This window comes from Podarcis erhardii, assembly GCF_964252035.2.
Source record: "Podarcis erhardii genome assembly, chromosome: 1".
Taxonomy (NCBI): Eukaryota; Metazoa; Chordata; class Lepidosauria; order Squamata; family Lacertidae; genus Podarcis; species Podarcis erhardii.
The window spans coordinates 78,584,047-78,604,750 of NC_138497.1; the positions used below are offsets into that span (position 1 = coordinate 78,584,047).

Here is a 20,704-nt window from a genome sequence, read left to right on the forward strand (position 1 = left end):
ACGGGCAAGCGCAAGCCGGGGTCCCAGTGCGCACGTGCCTTCTCGGGGCAACGACGGAGCGTGTTTTGGCGGCGCCTTGCTCTCTTTTTACGGGATAAGACACTCAGTTTGCCCCCACGAGGGCGGGATCGGAAGCCTCTTCGCTTCCCAGCCCGCGCGAAGTTCCTGTCTAGCCCATCTCAGAATCCATGCGCCTTCTATCACTGCCTTCCTTTCCCTACTAGGCCGGTGCTGGGGAGGGTCATCCGAGAGCCCCTAGGCGCGGAGAAACAAATCGCTCGGGGCCGCGATCTTAATCATCGCTCCAACCTCCAAGCTATTTTGTGCCCGTCGAAGAGGAGTCCACCGTGGCACGAAAGTTCGCAAAACAGTGCGCGCGGTCATTTTTCGCATCCTCTCGAATACACACATTAACAGATCTCGTGGCTGCGTTTCAGAGGATAACACAGTGCCTGCTGGCGCTACTCCATACTGGGCGACGCTCCCCTCCGACGCAAAGAGGAGCCCAGTCGCCGGGGGCTCCTGAGCAGCAGCCTCCCACCCACACGGCGCCAGGCCTCCCTCCTACCACGTTCCCAGCTGCAAACTCGACTCCCTGCAGCCATACACCCTGAAAAGAGCGTCAGGACCTATCGCGGCTCACCTCTTCCTCCCACTCCGCCATCGGCCCCTCCCTTGGTCCCGCCCACCCGGGGGTCCCCGCCCACTTTCCCCGCCTCTCTCCTCCTCAGCTTCATGCGGGTCTGCAGTGAGGCATTGTGGGAAACTCCCAGGGTATTTTCCTCCCCCTCCTTTCCCCCTGCTCTTCATCCGTTCCTCCTCTCTGCGGAACAGCCAGCTTCCAAGGTGTGACATCAGCAAACAGAAGCCCTAAGGTGGAAGTAAAGGTATGGGTCGTTTGTTTTACCCTCGGTCTTCTGGAACATTATAGAAGACACCCCCCCCCAGTAAGGGAAATCGGTAGGCAGGCAAAGAGGGATGTGCACGGAGGAGGGAGGGGGGATGGTGGAGGAGAATGTTTTTGCATGCAGGTGAATAGAGGTAGAGCTGCTTGTTTAAAGCTGCCTGGGCATCTCTGAGAGCGGGAGAGGTCACTGGGTTGCTATGATAAAAGCATTTCAGTTGGCAACCCTGGCTTTCCTTGGTGCATTTGTCCTGATTCTGGCAACTGATGCCACCTGAGCAAAGTAGGGACGGGGCGGGGGCAGGGGAAAAACACCTGTGAAATGCGTTTTGAGTGCTACACCCAGGGCTCCTGTGCCACGTTTTCTTCCTTGAAGGTCAGATGGTGGGTGTGAGCAGAAGCGGAATACCTACGTCCTACCTAACCTGGGGGTTATATAGCACGGCAGAATGTCATCTGCGTTTTGATTTGGTCATTGTGCAGCCAGTGCTGCCCAAGCATAACGATTGCAGTGGCTGCCCAGGAGAATTTCTGGCAAGACTTTTTCCGGAGAAGATTTAACATCCGTCTCTGAGAAATAGATGAGAATTAGAGCATGCTGGCACAATCTAGCAACGCAGCTATTTTTTATAATTTAAATTTAGAAAGGCGGGCTGATGCTATTGGGAAATCAGGTGTGTTTATTTAAGGCATATTTTATAAACTAAAAATAGATAGAATTGGGAGAGAAATAGGCACCCCTCTTTGTTTTAATCTTGTAACATTAATGGCACACTTTTCCAGCTTGAATAATCTTTTATGCTGTATTTTGCATTGGGTGTTTCATTCTCTTTCCTTATTTAGCCATCAGTCCTGCATGTAAGATGCCAAACCAAACATTGGCTTGCTTGATCAAACCTTTTGAAATTTTATGCTTAGGGTTGTATGCCCCCCCCTCCACTTTATGCTAGAAAAGTGTGTATCTGCGCCTGTAAAATTCTATTAAAACAAAAGGGGTAGTTCAATGATGCATACTGCATCCTAGCTTTCTTCTGATATTTTACATCTATCTAAAACTAGTGGTAAAGTGGTAGTTACTCTTAGCTCTAAAATAGGCCCTTGTGCATTGTTCCTGGGGGAAGGGGGAGGAGGAAACACTCAACCTAGTGGGTATTGGAATTCATGCTGAGCTATGGGACATCTGTATGACGCTGGAAGCTCTAATATTTAGTGTATTTCTGCCTTTGTACTGCCATGTATTCTTCACCTTGTGCCTGGAAAATACCTGTTGGTGTGGCCTTTTCCTTTAAAAAAGAGTGCCAGGTTTATCCAAGCATTCAGAAGTTGAGGCTTTAAAGCTCTCAAACGAGGGCTGCCCCTCTCCCCAATGCTGAGCAGCCTGCAATTGCTAGAAGGTATTAGTGTACTTCACTAACTGAAAACTGGAGATTTCTGGAAATCTTCACCCTTCAGCTATAGCAAGTCCCAGTAAAATCAGAGTGGACATGTGTACAACTGCACTGCTGGGGCAGGATTGCTTGAGGTTGTTTATTATGTCTAGAACACCCCTGTTCCATAGCACTCTATGGAATACCTTCACCAGAGATCCAAAATACAAATTGGGTAACAATTCAGAGCAAGCTATGTGCCCTCAAGTTCCATTTAATTCAGCACACCCTTCCTCCTGCAGGTTTTCTATTTGTTCTTTAATGGGGATTCAGTACTTTAATGGGGATTCTGCCTAACTTGCACAGGAATTTGCTCTTATTTTTTTATTGAACAGCCTTTGGGGGCATGTTTTGGTATATCATAGCTGTTCAGTATTTCCCAAGCTTGGGTTACATGATCATCTCCTTTACATAGGTGCCATAAGAAGGGGAACATTCACTCTCTCTTTGCCATTGTGGGTGATGCTGGTGGAGCAATTAAGGGAAACTAGGATGGCCAGAAATCAACCGGCTTCTTTGCAGGCTTTCCTTATTATTAGACATGCAGAACATCTGATCTCTTGGGCCTGCATTTTCACGCTTTCACCAATGAGTTCTGGATGAAAGCTACTTTGAAAGCTACTTCTACCGCTATCTTCTAAAGGTGTGGCAACAATAAAACTCAAGACACTCATAGAGTCCTGGCATTCTTGGTCTCCTTCACCATCACTTGCTCCTCTGGCATTTTTCCACTGCTGCCTTTTGGCAAGCTTCAGGCCTCCATTTCCTTGTGGTCAGGCCTTTGCTCGCTGCAGCAGAAGGGAGGAAGAATTTACTGGCTCCCTTTCCCTCCTCAATAACATTGCAATAAATAATCCCTCATGGAGAGTGTGTGTGGATGATGAGTCAATGATGCTTATATGTTTTCCACTAGATAATGTCCTTCTCAGCATTACTGGGGAATAAGTAAGAGGGGAAGCACTGTTTTTGTTGGTTAGTGAGGTAGAGTCTGAGTAGGCCTGAGCTTTCCATGGCCACCCCAGGGAGCTTGTGCTCTTCTTTGCTAAAGGTCGTTGCCTCAAGCTGGGTCAGGATCTCTGTCTGCAACGGCTTCTTGAATTTCAAGTGCGACACGGCAGCTTTGAGCCAGCGCCTGCAACGTTCCGGGGCCTTGCGAGATTTCCAACCCAGTCATTTGTCTGCCATAGCAGAGCAAACAGGGGAATTGTTGGGTGACACATCCGGGGCATAGCTTTGAATTGAGTTACAGGGAAACAGAAGTTACTAGTTATCAGGAACGCTGATAAGATAAATAGAGCCATCATTCTCAATGGAGCCATTGTTCATCATTGTTTTGTGGCACTGGAGCTTTTTGTTCTTCTTCTTATGGTTTTATCTATCTCTGGATTCAACAAGCAGAGAGAAGGAAAAGTCCATGGGCCCACCATGGCTTGGATACAGAAAGAAAGAAAAGCAGGTGGCAGGGGGACGGTGTTATGACTCAGTCAGACTGAACTCATGTTTGATGAACCAACTTCTATGCCAACTTTATACCTCTGCAAGCTTAACAGCCTGTCCAGGGCAACAACTCTGTGTGGCAATTAAGTATCCCTAACTCCATTCAGAGATGGAAAAGATGACATGCCTATATTGGAGGACTGAGGGTTGGTTTACATGTTTGTTTATCCTGAGCTAGGAACAGATCTGACACGATAATGCACACACTTCAGGCCACTCATCAAACCCTGCAGGGTTGACTGCAGGCCTGAGGACACCCTGACCCTGAGCTTGAGCCGCTAAGCAGGCTCCATGCTATGCTGATGGCCTCTTCAGGTGGGGAGCAACAGCGACAGCACACTTGTGAGCTTTGGGTAGATTTGAAACCATTATGATTTTGCAGTGTCCCCACATAGCATTGCTCTAGGAAACAAAAATGAGGGTTTTTAGACCCCCAATGGGAGCCACTGTGGATTTCATTGAAAGGAGCCTGCACAATGGGTCTTGCCAGGGTCCCGAGGCTTTGGCAGTTGCCCAGTGTTTCTATGTGCTAATGATGGGACTTCCTCCCAGCTGCCAGTTACTCCAGTAACGAGGTGCCCCATTTTGTTCTTCACAGCTCTGCTGTCTTAATTTGTTAACTCTCAGTGAAGATTCTGGGATATCCTACCTGCTTTGAAGGAGCAACTCCTCTTCCAAAAGCATGTGTGTGTTGTATCTCTATGTGTGGTGGGTATGCACATAAGGGAGTGTGCAGTGGACACACCACTACTCTTGGAGGGTTGCCCAAATCTTTTGTGTGGTCCTTAGGCTGAAAAAGGTTAGCCACACGTGCTATAGGCTCTAGTGCAGGGTTTCCCAAAATTGGGGCTCCAGCTATTTTTGGACTACTGTTCCCCTCATCCCTGACTACTAGTCCTGCTAGCTAGGAACGATGGGATTTGTAGTCCAACAACAGCTGGAGACCCAAGTTTGGGAAACCCTTTTGTAGTGGGACGGCTGCAACCAAAGATTTGGAAACTCACTAAATAATGTATGATCCACCCCAATCCCATCCAGTGTGTGTGGGGGGGGGGAATGCCTGTTTATACAATTGGTAAAATCAAGTGACAAGATACAAGCTTGAGGGAGGGGAGGTGCATGCTTGAATCTGACACATACAGTCCTTGGCACTTAGTAAACCAGTATGTCAGGCCGAGTTCTAGGGCAGAGCCCATCTCCCTGACAACCCTTTTTAGGGTCAGGAAATATTTCACAGGTGACTATTCAAAGATGAAACCACCTACTTGTAGCCTGAAGTTAAGCTTTTTCTCTTTGGGGACAGACTCAATCACTTGATGCTGCTGACTGTACAAACTTGCCCTGACTAACCGACTATTTGCTCTGCTAAGGGGTAGAAGTACTGTGGCAGCCATTTTGTCATGACTATGGAACTGGGCTGTACGGGATTCTGGGGTTTTCCTTCTGCACCTTGAGAAAGTGTGGCCAATGTTCCAGCGCAGTGTCATGATCAGCATGAAAAGGGAAAGTGAACTCTGAGGGGACAGGCCTGTCTCTTTCCTGCTCTCTGATATCGCAGTTTGTTAAAGCAATTGCCAGCATTAGACTCTGTGGGCTGTGTCAGAATTCAAAAGGAAAAGACTGGTGGGCTTAGAGTGTGTGTCATAAATATATATTTAAAAAAATGGGTCAGCATTGCTTCCTGGGCCTCCTGAGTGCCAGTCAGCTGACTAAGCGATGATGGTTTTGCAAAAACATTTCATGGTGTGCTGCAAAACCGCCACGTGGTCCCAAAGGCTGCTTTGTGTGTCACAAAATCCCTATACAGGAAGTATCTCCGGCCTGGTGACAGATGTGCAGCCTCCGCAGAGATCACATGTGACAACTTGCATACGCAGGCTTCCTTGATGCTGATGGGAATCTGTGGGAAACAAAGAGTACACATGTGCTTTTCCACACAAGGCATTATTCTGCAGGTGGATCCAGTCAGAAGAGTCACTTGCCCATATCAGCTGGTGTCTCGACAGAGCCCTGAGATATGGTAACTTGGCTAAAGTGATAATTAAGACAGGTTTTGAAAATGACTTTTCCAGGTTCAACTTCAGCTGCTGTAAAGTCTACAAAAGGGCATCGCTTCCAGGGTCAGAACATGGATACCCCTAGTTTTATAAACCAAGGTCTTGTTCACAAATACAATTGCTTAGTCCTTCAAACGTCTCTGAGCATAGAATTGCTTGTCAAAATGGGCAGTGCTTGGTAGGTGGGAAGAAAGTTGGTGGCTGTTCATTTTTGCTTTGCTCCTTGGTGGTGTTTTCCTTTCTGACACAGGAAGTGATCTGAGGCATCACTCTGTTGAGACACTGAAGAAGAACAGCTGCTTAAGAAGGCACAGGTCAGAGAGTTTTGATGGGAGAAGAATTCGAATGGAGGAAAGGAAGAATTAGAATGGAGGAATAACAGTAACAAAAAACAAACAAAACCAGAAGTCATGAGCATAGTGGATTGAAACTTCAGTGCCCGGAGCCCCGCAGGAGATGAATAGCCTGACTGTCCCTGTTTACTTCAGAGTGATGTGTCCACAGTTCAAAGGGTGAGGGGTGGGGAAGCTTCACTAGGCCGCTGTTGGTTTGGTGGTGGGTTCCCTAACCCGGTGCTTTCTAGACATTGTTGGACTACAACTCCCATCATGACTGCACATTCAGCATGGTGGCAAGGAGTTGGAAGTCTAATATGTGGAGTTGACCAGGCTGGTGAAGGCAGTTGTCTGTTTTGCAGCCGATACATTTGTAGATGCTGTCTGGATATGCGGGGCCATCACTGACCAAGTGCTTGACCATACATTGCTTGTTGAATCTTTCTGTGCTGTCATCATTTGGGGCTGGTTTTGGAGATTGCTCTTAATTTGTTTAGTGGTGGGGAGGGAAGGAAGAGTCCTACTCCTTCTACTGCGGTTGATGACTGCACTTAACTTTCTGTCAAAGCCAACATGACATTCACCTTGTCTTTAGCTATGTCAGATTTTTAAAAAAATAACACCAGGTAACAGGAACACAATCTTCACCAGGACCACAGTGCTTGGGGTGGGAGGAGTTCAACCCTTTCCTTCCCCTGCTAAGGCTACAGCTGTTTTGGTTTTAATTCCTGACTTGGTTGCTGAAGACACAGATCTAGTGGGCTGGAAAATGTGTTTGTAAAGCAACCCCTGGCCCTCTTTTACACCCGGAGATAGATGCTGTGTGGTTTCTCTTTAGAGTAGCAGCTCCATGAACTGCTTAGTAGCTGACAAAGGGAAACAGGGTGCCTGTACCCTTTGAATAGTTGTGTTAGAACTGGGAGTTTTTGCAGTTGCAGTTCAGCTTTGCTCAGCTGGACGTGACAAAGTCATCTACTCAAATCTCCCCCTGCTCTTTCTTCTTCCACTACTATTTATGTATGCAGGAGCCCTACCCTCCACTTCAACTAGTTAGCTAGCAATATTATTAAGGCAGGAATTTTCCCTAAACATTTCAGCAAACTGCCCATTGTCTTCTCTTAGCGTGTATTGGAGCCACCCTAATTAGTGTGCACACAACTTTCTACTCTTGAGGTGGCACTTTTGTACATTGATTCCAAAGTACTTCCAGGTGCTTCTACCTGTTGCTACAGTGAGGAACAGTTGCTGGCAACCAGGAAGCACAACAGGAAATGCTAATTTAGAGACCCTGTATTGCAGGGTTATAGATCTATAGGAGCGGTTTTTTGGTTGGACAATACTTCTGTTATCTGGGCCAATCCTGCTAACCCATGTAATGCTAGTACTAATCTGAGTGGGCCTCTATAAGGACATAATAGCCCTGCTTGATCAGACCAAAGGCCTTTTTAATCCAGCATTCTGTGATGCTGAGACGAAAATTTTTCGTTGCGAAATGGTTGTTGCAATGGGCTGCAATATTCTAACTTGAACCTCTTCCAGAATATTGATTTTCCCCTCTGACCAAGAGTCCTGAGGTTCTTGTGCTGTGCCTGCCTCTGTTTCTAGTCTGACATCTTTCAAGAAGGGGATAATGGGCCCTGGAAAATGACTGTTGAAGGGGAAGAGAACGGGCTTTTTGTAATTATGGCTCTTTACAGAAAAACTAGTGTGACTCATCTATTTGGTGTAGGGTGGATATCTTTCAGCAGCACAGACGGGAAAATAAAAGGGACAGATTAAATTTCTAGGCTTCTGGAGAAAGGAAGAGATGGCAAATGCTGGAAGGGGAGCAGAAATCCAGCAATTGCAGTGGTCAAGTTTATTAGAACCAATAGGACCCCAACAAAATATGGAAGTACACCCCCCAAAAAATCCCTTTTCTCCATGACTCCAGCCTTTAGCTAGAAGGCATTTAAGCTAGCCAATTGTTTATTTCCCTCATTGGCAATCAATATTCCGTGGTTCCTGGAAGCCATTAAGCATGCTCAATACTCAATTGGTCTGGGTTGTGGGAGTTTTGAGAGAATGGAGTCCCCTTTGAAACAGCCCCAGGACTCAGCTACTATTAGTAAACAACAACAACAACAGCTTTGTAAATGCGTTATAAACATGCGACACCAGATGGCACTATAGAGCACAAAACTTCTTAATATTCCCCCACATTCTAGCCTTTTGGGGCCTTTTGAAATTGAGTGATTTGAGCTCACTGTTAAAAGGAACAAGTGTGGCCTGCAGCAAAATGTTGCAGTGTGTTCTGATACCCTAAGAGATGTGTGCTTGTTGGTGGCTCCAGAGCCTTGCTGGTGCTGCTCAGTGTGAAGGTGGAGTTTCAGGAGTGGGATGAAAGAAAGGGGGGGATTCTGTCCCCCCTCACCCTCTTGACTGTAAAAAGCAAACAAAAAACAACCTACTATGCAATTCTATAAATTTCAAATCAAAAGTAAATTCCATTTTGATTTCAATAGAGCATCCTCCCAAGTAAGTGGATATCAGATTATTCCCTGCCTCTTGAGTCACCACTGCAATAGCAAGATACCTTTCAGGAGCTAACTCTTTACTGAAACAATATATATATATATAGTGAGGGCAGAGCAATCCTAATCATATCTACTCATAACTACATAAATTGTATTTAATTCGCCAGGGTTTACTCCCAGCTAAAGGAGGTTAAGATTACATCCTAACTTTCCATTTCCCTGCTGGAAAAGCCAAGTGCTTTCTCTCTCTCTCTCTCTCTCTCTCACACACACACACACACACACACACACACACACAGAGAGAGAGAGTGGGATGAAGATTTATGCATTCATTCCAATGAATTCATTCCTCCACTCCTCTCTGCCCTGAATTTATCAGTGTTCTGTTTGTTTGTTGTAATTTTTACAGTAAAGTTGCTTGTTTCTGTTGTACTGCTCCAGAAGAAACAGCCCTCTCAAAGAAGCCCTCCCAGTAAGACAATGTGGCTATGGATCTGTTCTCTCCCCCCTCCCCCTTTAAAAATTATTGGCTTTGTTATTCTGCTTCCTCCTTTTCTTTGCTTGCACATACCAAACAGCTTAGTGCAAGCTAGTAATTTGGAAGGGGAGAATGCCACTGCAGCTTGCTAAACAAAGTGAAAAGAGGGGGTGGAGGAGTGGGGGGGGGCTGGCTTTCTCAGCCGTGTTTGCAAGTTCTCTCCTCGGTACAGGATGCTGCGCTGGGAGAACGATGAATAAAAAGGCCACAGATAAATGGCATAGGAAGGGGAAATGGCGAAAGCTGAGAGGGCTGCCATTCCGAGTTCACTTAGGAACATAGGTAGCTGCCTTATGTGGACTCTGACCAACTGCTCCACCTTGCTCTGCATTGACCGGCAGAAGAGGCTCACCAGGGTTCTTTCTGGAGATTGCAAAGATTGAACTGGGGTCTGTCTGCATGCAAAGCAGATGCTTCTACCACTGAGCTTTGGCTCTTTCCAATCACTTGAAAATTTGGGGAACATGGCTAAAGTGCTTGCCCAGCATTCATCCTATGCTGCCTAATACGTTCTATCCTAAATTTTACAATGATGGTATATGTTATGTAATAAGGGGTTTCACTCCCTTGTCCAGGTGCACAACTCCAGGAGAAAAGTACAAACCATGTAGCTGGCTGCAGATTAATCAAAATCTCCATTCTATCAACCATCCACCCCCACTCAAGCTGCCAGATCACTGACCCACCTACCCCATTGGAGGCTCTTACTTCCTAGTAACCTATTCTTGGAAAAGCAAGCTTTATCCAAGATACAACATTTTAGGATCTGTAATATCAAGCCCCCCCCCCCAATCCTGGTATTTGGAGGCAGAATACTTGCTCTGTGATGCTTAATCTGTGGTGGTTCATTCGCTGGTGCTTCAGTGATGACCAAGCTGAGCTTTCTTTTTTCAAGTCCTGGTTGGCTGAGTCATAAGTAATTAAAAGGCCTTCTCTAGTCTATTTATGGCTTGGCTTTTAATTTCTAGCTATTTCAAACTAAGTGCTAGGGAAAGCAGCTCATAGGGGAATAGTTAGCAGTCCCCCTCCCCCTCTTTGTCTGCTCAAAATTGCAGCCTCCCAAAGGTGCTTTGGTGCACCAGGGGACACTGGTGAGCTGCAAATACAATTGAAGACGTGCTGCACTGTTAGAATCTGATGTTTTTCCATGGACTGTGGATTATGGAGCTTTGGTATGTGCTGGTTGTGGCAGGTCTGTTGCTAGAGTGGTGTGGTGGGTGCAGATCTCTGGAGGTGGGATGGGGAGCAGGGATTGTTAAAGAAAAGCTGTTCATACTTTATGAGTGTGCACGTGTGAATGGGCCATGTCCTGTTTGATGGGGACCCAGCACTGCCTGCCTTTTCACCTCCCTTTGGGGAAATAATAGAAGAGTGTGTGTGTGTGTGTGTGTGTGTGTGTGAGAGAGAGAGAGAGAGAGAGAGAGAGAGAGAGAGAGAGAGACTGAGAATCAAAATGCAGAGTTATAAAACTCCCTTGCTCAAAAAAGGTAATCTAGTTTAAATATTGCATAGAAATGTACTGTCACAACCCTGTTTTGAAAGATAAAAATACATAAACTCTTTCTACTTGTTTCCATCTTGGAAGAGGATGATGGGAGAGGATTGCCAGGAGATTTTCATTTTCTTTTTTTGCTGGATATATTATAGGTCTATATTTAACTTTGTTGGTGGAAAAACTGTATGCAGCTGTTCCTGAAACCTCCAGCAGTTTTGCTGTGGTGGCAATGATGGCTTGCCTGTCTTTCCTAGTGCTTTCACCCAACATGTAGTAGACAGCACCATTAGAAGAGACCCTGACTTAGGCCAATGACCCATCAAGACCAGCACCCTCCTCTCACAGTGGCCAATCAAATGTCTGTGAGAAGCCAGCAAGCTGGTTCTGAGTGCAATAGTATTCAGCCCACCTGCAGTTCTCATGAACTGGTAGTCGGAGGCATAGTGCCTCTGACAATGGAGGGTGCCCCCTGACCTGTCCCCTCTAAGCTAGCTTTCTGCCCTGGGTGTGTTGGAAGATGCTGCCCTGTCTTGAAGTATGATTGAGCTATTAGCATCATTATATAAAATGGACAAGGGAGGGAATGCACCTGCCTTGGGCAGCAAAATGTATTGAGCTGGCCGTGCTAGTTGAAAACCTTTCCTAAACGTTATTTGACCTGGGATGGAGACTGGGGAAAAGCTTACCTTGCAACATTCTTGAAAGGGCCATGAGCCATCTAAGACCTTGCCAACAAGTTTTGATCAATTCCATCATTCCAATGACCTTTGGATGCTGCATTGCGCTTTTTCAAGGGCAACGGAAATAATCAAATATTTTCCCATCACACATTGTTTGTGGGGGACACACACACACCCCAAGATTTCATTGTGGATTTGTGAAAGCTTATTATCAAGGACCTCTAAAATGGAGGTTGCAAATTTAAGAACACCTATCAATCAATGCATAGGTAGCCATTGATCCATCTAGCTTCATATCAGCTACCACATTACGTAGCAGTGGGTCTCCTGGGTTTCTGACAGGGGCCTTTCAGCCTTTCAGCCTTACCTGAAGATGCCACGAATTGAACCTGGGACCTTCTGCATGCAAAGCACTACTTTCCTTCCTCCTAATAGGAAGTAAATCCCACTGAGCTCAGTGAAATTTGCATCCCTTGTGTCAACGTGCTTAGGATTGTGCTGCATGTCTCCTACAACCTTCCAATAATTCCCAGGGTGTTTGTTCCTTGCCTCTGGGATTTTGATTCTTCCAATATTTACTGCTGGTCTAACACAGCGTGATGTTGGGAGCCTCTGAGTCTTGGTCTCTGGAGTGTGGTGCAGGAGACTAAAGGAGTGGCGGTGTCCCCTTCTGGGTCCAGGCTTGAAAATGATGAGCAAAAACAGTCAAAAATGGGGCCATGCCATTGGAGCTACTGACACATTAAACCACTGCCATCAGGTGCCCATGTTTTGTCCCGCCTTGCCTGTTTATTTCTCTTTCTCAGCGGAGTCTGTTGGAGTAAATGAGGCACTGCTTTTGCCATCTCCAGTCTGCACTCAGCTAGCCCCCACCTACTTACAACCCACCCACAGGGTGCTGCTGGCTCTCAGCTCCCTCCTCCCTATACTCGGTGCTGCCCTGTAGAAGTCAGCGAGGAGGAGGGTGGGGACAATACTAGAATTTGTGTGCTTCTTCTGTCATTGGCTGTGGCTCCCTGCCTTCCGCCCTACCAGCCCCAGTGGCCAGTAGCTGCCACGGCCCCTTCTTACGTCTTTTGCTGCAAGCTCTTCGGAACAGGAGACTGTTTGCCAGCCATACTTGGCAGCACAGTTCAAAGTAAGTAGCCGCCATAAATGAGCACTGCCTTTTCTTAGAAAGTAAAATACAGAGGCCTCCCCCAAACATTTTTGTTTAGAACTGCCTACCCAGATATTTAGAAAGTTGGTGCGAGTTTTTAATCTGTTTTATCATCTATTGTTATTTTAGCTTGATTTTTTTTAAATTACAGGTAATGTTTTTCTTTCATTCCTATTTTTTGTAAACAATCAGGCAGTGTTTAAATTTTATGAAATGAAATGAAATAAAAAATAGGCACCCTAGATCATGGGCTGGTGTCTGGTGGGACAGGGCTGATTATTTGGCCTCAATAGGTCTACTGCAACATCAGCACTATATTACCATGCAAATACATAGCAAAATGTTAAGAAGTGAGTCCTGAAATACATGTCTGGGCAAAATGTGTGTCTCCAGGTCTGAAAAGATGGGCGACTCCTCTTGATGTCTTTTGTGACCTGACCTTCGTATTTCTAATTTATCTTGCAGGTTCTGTAACATGATCCAGCGGCATATTGTTTGAGCAGGGCGCCCTCCGGGAACACGGAATTATAGCTGCACAGGCCAAGCAGTTTTGAGGCAGATCCTTCTTTATTGGGATTTTGGCTCGAGGGCCAAGTGAAGGGAGCCGGGGTCCGTCCAACCTGTTTTGTGCCTCCTCACCACGCCTTTTGGTTTGGTCTGAGAGCAGGAGTGGGCGGCCTCCACTGTGCAGCTGAGCAAGATGGAGTCCAAAGGGAGCACCCGTGGTGGAAATAAGCCTGATGCCAAGACCGCCAGCTCAGGGAAGCCAGAGAAGCCCAACCCTGGCCCTGCCACAGCTGCCGATAAGAAAGAAGCCCCTTCAAAGGAGCAGCCGGCTCCTCCCACCACCACCCCAGCAAAAAAGGCGGCAACAGCGGCAGCCAGTGAGGCAACCATGCTGAACAACCACGGCAACATGAAGCCTAGCTCTGTTGGGGGAGCGACGGAGGGCACAGAGGCTGCAGGTCATTCCGCTGACTCTGAGCACAAAGGGAACAATGCGGAGGAGTCTCCGGGCAGCAGCATTTTTGAGAACATGAAGCCTCTGATCATCGTCGGAGGGGCGGCGGTGGCTGCCATTGCTCTGATTGTGGGAGTGGCTCTCCTTGCCCGGAAAAAATAAATTGGCACCCAAGAAGCACAGGGGAGAGGAATAACTCTGGGCTGAATGTACAGTTCCTTTTGAAACAAAATGCATGTGGTAAACTCTATACATACCTATAAATATGCCGTATATATAGAGAAAGAGCTAAGTAGGTACAAACGGCAATGCTGGCCGCTGCCTTGCTCCCAGCAGATGCGCCAGCATTGGCCTAGCGTGGGCACTTGGTGGGCTTCTGCTCTTTTGTGTAATATAACTCAGCTAGCAGCAATGTGTATAGATGGCTTTTCTTCTCTGGTCCGTATGAGCTCTTGCGGTGTTTTCCTTTCCTTCCCCACCTTTTGTCCCGAGGTTGGCTCCAGGGTCACTTAGAGTTCTCAGCTTGGTTACGCTGGATTGCAGTAGAGCAGGTGGAAAGGGAGAGTTTCCCATCGGCAAGGTCACCTGTTGCCATCTCTGTTCCAGCACACACTGTAAAGTGGTATGAGAATGCTCACAAGCTAGAGCTTCTTTCCTGATCCAAGGAAGATAGGGTGTCCCTAGTACTCGTTTCGTCATAGCATTAATGTGCTCACTCTGTCCCCCCCCCCTTGCCTAAGTTTCAAAGTAGCAGCTGGAGCACGGGGGGCTTTCAAAGGTCAAGAAGCAAGCATGGCCTGCTGAGAGCCATAGGGTAGCCTTGCCATCCCACCGTGCAATATATGGGCATGGTGACATATAGCAGCCTGGCTGCGGATTTCAGTGGGCATTGCAACTTAGTAGAGCATTTTCTGTTGAACCTGGTCCTGTGCTGGTAAACCTCTTATGCAGGACTTGATGTCATTGATACTTAAACAACATGATTCAAAATATGTGGAAGTCAAGGAGGCCTTCTGTGCATATGGATTTGGGATGAATGCTAGTGCTTCGCTGTGGAAGGTTGACCTGTCATTGTATGCCATGTATGAAAGGGGAAAGTAAGGAGCAATTATGGGCTGGTTGGTTGGTTTGTTCTTTCTTTTGCTTTCCTCTTTTTTTTAAGCTTGTGACCAATCAACAACTGGATTATGGTTTAGGAAGTATTTATGTATGGAGCATCCTGCCCAGGTGCACAGATTTGAAATGGAAGGATTGTCTTTTGCTGTCTGACACTTTATAACTCTAATGCTGGAGGAGCCAGACAAATGGGCTAATCCCATTTATTTCACTGGACATTTCAGTGCAGAGAAAAAATGGCAACCGATTCATTGAGGCAACTGCCCCCCCCCCAATAAATTAGAACCAATGGGCATTTAAGAGGGGAGGAAATTCCCTGTGTCCTGAGTTAGCCTTGCTACATTGGTGGCCTTCCAGAAGAATTAAAATCAGACTTTGAGAGGACAAAGGATCAGTGGAATGTATGTTGACGTATCCTTGTTAATATATCTATCAGAGATAATCCACTAACCATAAGAACATTGGGACATAAATTGTAATGTAGGGATGACCGTTTGAAACAAGAAGCTTACATGTATATTTTTGCTTAGATTGAATCTGATGCGAAAGTGGTGATTGACATCAGATTAGTGTTGTTGTTTTTTTTAAAAAAGGAACGGCTAATTAGATTGAACTAGGAGTTGTAAAGCGTTTTTCTGTTGTTAGGTTGGGATAGATATGAGCAGCCAAGTTTTCAATGCAGTACAGACTTGCTCATAAATTAATGTGGGTACTAGATTTATTTTGCATTTTAGTCTCTGGACCCACAACTTGATCATGAAATAGGATGAGATGGTGACAGTGGCAGGACTACAGTTCATCGTCTTGAAGACCAACTTTCTCTCCCTTTCTTTCGTATTTATGGTTGTGATGTGATAGGTTAGGTCTATAGGGGAATCATTCACCAACAGTCATTGCTTAGTACTGTGGTGTCCCACTGTCTAGAATAATTCTCCAGAACCCACCTCCAGTCTGAAAGCACCTGTATTTTTGTGTGTATGTATGTGTACAAGCTTTCCTATACAAGCTTTCCTACCCTTACCTTATTTGAGAATATCTGTGTATATAGTACAGTTTACTGAAGTCTTTGTAAAGCTACAAAACCTGTATTCTTTGTACAAAAAGCAAAAGGCAACCATTATTTGCGCACCTGCATTCACACAAAGTGTCCATGTTTTGTGCCACTTGCATTCCACCATGCAACATCCGAAACCATGGTTTCCTTCCAATAAATGAATGTATGGTTAGCCCTGGTGAATGTACGATCATCCCTCTTGTGCTGGGAGCTGAAAACTACTGCTTCTAAGCAGACCCTTTTAAAATGATAAATCTAGTCAGTATAATCTTCTGATGCAGTCAGCAAAAAATAGCCGTGTACCAGCACTGCACATTCTTTATATGTGTGTATGGCACATTCCTCCCTAAAGTTTCCATGTAAACCAGGAGGTGTTATCATTGTGACTCCTGCCCATCATTGACCCTTTTGGAAAAAAGAAGGGCACTCGCCTTGCTTACACCTTGCCTGGCTCCTGCTCCTGCTTCTCAGCTGCTCCTGCGTTGGCATATTGAGGCAGGGCATAGGCATAGCTGTCAACGTTTCCCTTTTTAAAAGGGAAATTCCCTTATTCTGAATAGGATTCCTCACAAGAAAAGGGGAAAGTTGACAGCTATGGGCATAGGCTGATGGGTTCCTCGAGTTTCTTAAGTAGCCCTCGGCCATGCATCTCCAGTCAGTTGTACTGCAACAAGGCACCTTGTTGTGTCTGTGACTGTAAGATCGTTCATTTGGCCAGGTGGTGGAGAGGGGAGGGAAAGAGGAATATGTGTGTGTGTTCTCTGAACTTACTAAATCTGTGCTTTATGGAAGTGTGAATATAACACTGCTATATTGGTAAGCCTTATGAGTTTCTAAATGCATGTCCCTGACTATGTGCTTAAAGAAGCTGAGAAAATCAGAGTGTGCTGCAGATTGTGTCTATTCTTTCATAAGCTTTTTCAACTTTACTAAGTTGGTGTCTTTGCCCAAAACAGCTAGTCACACACACTCACTCACTCACTCACTCACTCACTCACTCTCACTCACTCTTACACTCACAAATATATATATTGCCTGTTGCTTAAGAGCTGAACTATTAATCTATACCAACTCATTTTTCTTACTTTTGCTCTTAAGGTTTTATATTCTCCCCTTCCTCCAAGCTGTCATGGTACTGCCTCCTTGTATCCTCACAACAACCCTTCAAGATTGGCTAGGTTGAGAGATAGTGGCTAGGCCAAAGTCACCCAGTGGGCTTTATGAGTTTAGAACAGGACTAGGGAACCTTTGGTCCTCCAGATATTGCTGGACTACAGTTCGCATCATCCATGACCACTTGCCATGCTGGCTGCCAGTGGTGGAAATTGGAGTCCAACAACACCTGGAAGACTACAAATTGCTTAGCCCTAGCTGAGAACTTAGGTCTTCCAACTATGAACCTCTATGACACACTGGTTCTGTTAAAGTGCAATCCTATACATGCCTATTGAGAAGTAGGCTCTGTTGAGTCCTTTGTACTGGACTTGCTGCCAGGGAAGTAAGTACTGTATAGGATTGCAGCTTTATTTGGTTTGTGGCAGCAGGTCTGCCAGTACAAAGGTTTGATCCACTCAGAGGCTGATGTGTGCTTTTAGTTAAATGCATTGCAAGCCCTGCTCTCTGAGGAGGGCTGGAGAGAGAGAGAGAGAGAGAGAGAGAGAGAGAGAAGGATGAGGAGCTGGTGGCAGAAACTGCCTCAGGCAGAGCAGCACACATAGAAGGGGTAGTAGAGGAAGTGAGTGATGGCTGGATTTTGTGCACCATATTTCTGTCATAATTGCAGGAACCTACTTATCTGAAATTGTTTTCGTATATGCCAGAGATTTGTAATCCTTTCCTCGCATTGAGTATCATTTTAATCTGGTGGAATTCGTAGGGGATTATCCTGGGCATAGTATTTAATTAATATTGAACAGGGCATGCTAATTCACTTATAACCTGCTTTTGGTAGCTGTAGGTCTATATAACTATTTGACACATCATCAGAAGATGCCAAAAGCTGAAGTATGAGCATGTCACACTTCCTGTGTGGATATCATTGTTTGCTGTCGGGGCATGTCACCTGTTCCCATGGTTTGAGCCCAGGCATCTACCAATGGCGGCAATGTGAAAGTTTTATGCATTAACTTGGAAGTGCAATTCACTCTCGATTCACTGTTTTTGGTGGATGATGCAGGCCCTAGGTACAAAAAGTGTTGTTGGACTCCACTGAAGTTCAAAGTGACTGTGAATCTTGAGTCCCTTGTAGTAATGGGGGTCTTGGTGTGTATACCAAGGTTCATCCTGTTCCCCATGTTTACTGGGAATGGGTATTTACTAATAGATCAGTGCAAAATACCGTGGACTGAAGAATATGGATCCAACTGCAGGTCAGAATTAAGGTGTCTAGGCAAACCTATGTGACAGGAGCTAGTTCAGTTCTTTAATGTGCTCTCCTAATGTGATAAAATACTCTGTACATACTTAGCCAATCAATATTGTGAGCATGAAACCAGAAAAAAATGAAATATTCATGTTTTGAGGAAAGGAGTAGCAGTCTTACTTCTGATTTAATAATCTTGGAAAACTACCACCCTCTGATTTCATATTCAGAAACATAAATGCACATTTGAATCTTTGCTTCACCCCTAAGCATGCATTAGAAGGGTGGTGAAAATCCGCCTTGAATACAGCAAGGATAATTGATAAGGGTAATTGAGGACCTGCTATTCGGAACATAGAGAGAGGACTTGAACATGCACATAAAATCAGTATTTCAAGCTGGCACGGACATAACATTTCTGTTATGTATGCTAAGGATGAAATGCTCTAATTGTATTTGTTAACTGTGTATGGCTCACCCAGGATTTGGAAGCAGAAGAGTGACGGTGGGGGCGGGGCATTAATTTGGAAGCAGGAAACTGGCAGGAACGGGATAAGATTCCTCTCATCTTGGAGACTGTGACCTGTGTGGCTGTATTTAGGAGCAAATGAAATGAAAAGGGAAACACTAAGGTAAAAGCTACATCTGATGTCATGTTAAGTCTGAAAAACAACAGCTTTCACAGAATTGATATGTGTTTAAAGCAGACAGGTGGGTTGACAAGAGTTACTTCTACCACTTATCCAACATCTTGGCTCCATCTTTCACTGCTTCTGTCTGCCCTGCTACATACCCATCTGTTCCATAAGACCTCTGCCAAGACCTTGGTGGAATTTGATTGGGAAGGGATTCTGCTTACACACTTTGCTTCTTCATGAACCCTTGGCTAAGACACACAAATGGCCCCCGCTTCAGCTTCTCCACACAATGGAACTTCCCACACTCTGCTAGACAGTTGTCATGTTTAATTTGACTCCTTAGGTCATTTTAAATGTGAGCTTGAGTTCTGCTTCTAATGTGAATGTAAAACCTGCATTGGCTGCAATATACATTTTTTATTTTTCTTCTGAATTCTCTCTCATATTGATAGCATTCATATGTACCCCAAGAAGTGTGAGAGAGACCCAAACTGTCTTGAATAAAATAAAATAAAATCCTGCTATAGGGACTAGTATAGTCCCCAAAACTGAAGGGCATGCCTTGATTTGAAGTCAGACGTTGACACTAGATATTAAAGTTCAGTCATTATGGATAGTCATGCAGGGTTTATTGGTAACAGTTGTAGCAATGCCTAGTTGTGAGAAATACATTTAATTCCCACCCACCCCCATGTAATTCTGTCTTATCATTTGCCAGTTTTTCTACCACTGCAGCTTCAACTAGCCTCCTGAACTATCAAAAGAGCAAGGGGAATACTATTGCCTCAGTAACCCTTTTGTAATTTGTCTGTGTTTTCATAAATGTACTTGTGGTGACCTTCTTTGCCCTCTTTTAATTCTTATGCTTTTTCCTAAACCAAAAGTTAGGGAAAGGCATAGAGTAATACTTGCAAATGGGAAATGCTAATTTATTCAATCTGAACGTTCGCTATCTGCTTAAGGGGATCACTTGACTAAAACAAATATATACCAGATCAACATAGCAAAGCTCATTACAAAAAACAAGTATTTCTAAAGGGTCTCCCCATTATCTCTAATGGGGCCCAGATATAATTTCTTTTTTGAATTGAATTTGTCAAGCAACATCTTGATTTCCGCCCCTCCCCTGCAAATGAACAGATCCACTTACCACTTAACACATCAATTGGCCTGTGTGTATAACATGCAGATTTGGGTTTCTTTTTGAGTCCATTGTTGGTGACTCCGTTTCCGCAAAGGAAATGAAAGCCTACTGACACACACCAAGCTAGAAAACTAATTTGTACCTTTTTGAATTTATAATCTTGCCTATGCTTCTATGGACACTTTGTATGGGCTGCAGCTCAACTCCTTAAAATCAGCAAGAATTTTTCCTTTCCCATATAGTATTCTCTTTTATTTGACTTTTAAAATGCGTATAAATGCAATAATGCAGGTAGACTAGAAATACTAGATTGAAAATTAAAGTAGTTTAGCTTGTCCCATTGTGACCTACAGTGTTGTATGTCACCCAACGCTGTATCCTAGCATTCTCGAGGCTTTCCTACGTAGCTGAATCTAGTATTAGCTTTGAAAATCCATTGTGTGAATGGCGGGTGGGTTGATTGGGAAAGTGTACGCTTTTACACAATGTATGTTACTTGCATCAGAAGCTATATGGCCACTCCATATACTATGGAACTGTAAATGATTCCCAATATACCTGTAACTCTTATCAAGATTGTGTGAAATAAACTATATATATATGTATATTGTACACTTCTTATAGTGACCATCATTTTTTGTGTTATGCTTGAGTGTTGAGTCCTACTGTGTTTTAATTCTGGCTACATATTTTAAGATGACATGGAGTTCTGCACACAGAACTGGAATGATTTCCCATCCTACCAAGGAGGGACCCTGCTACTTAGTGAACTGAAGTGACAAGAGAACATAGAAACTGGTACTTTCTAGCGACACATTTGT

At 45.0% G+C, this 20,704-nt stretch overlaps 1 protein-coding gene across 1 annotated transcript; it reads left to right on the forward strand.

Annotated features, from left to right (window-relative positions):
* The first annotated feature begins 731 nt into the window (after window positions 1-731).
* On the forward strand, window positions 732-20,495 carry CEND1 (cell cycle exit and neuronal differentiation 1). Its single transcript, XM_081880802.1, has 2 exons — window positions 732-887; window positions 13,074-20,495. The coding sequence occupies exon 2, from the start codon at window positions 13,309-13,311 to the stop codon at window positions 13,729-13,731; it is 423 nt and encodes a 140-aa protein (XP_081736928.1). The 5' UTR covers window positions 732-887; window positions 13,074-13,308; the 3' UTR covers window positions 13,732-20,495.
* The last annotated feature ends 209 nt before the right edge of the window (window positions 20,496-20,704 follow it).

Excerpts from the sequence above, each read along its gene's own strand:
- CEND1 (XM_081880802.1), top strand. The coding sequence starts at position 13,309 with ATGGAGTCCAAAGGGAGCACCCGTGGTGGAAATAAGCCTGATGCCAAG.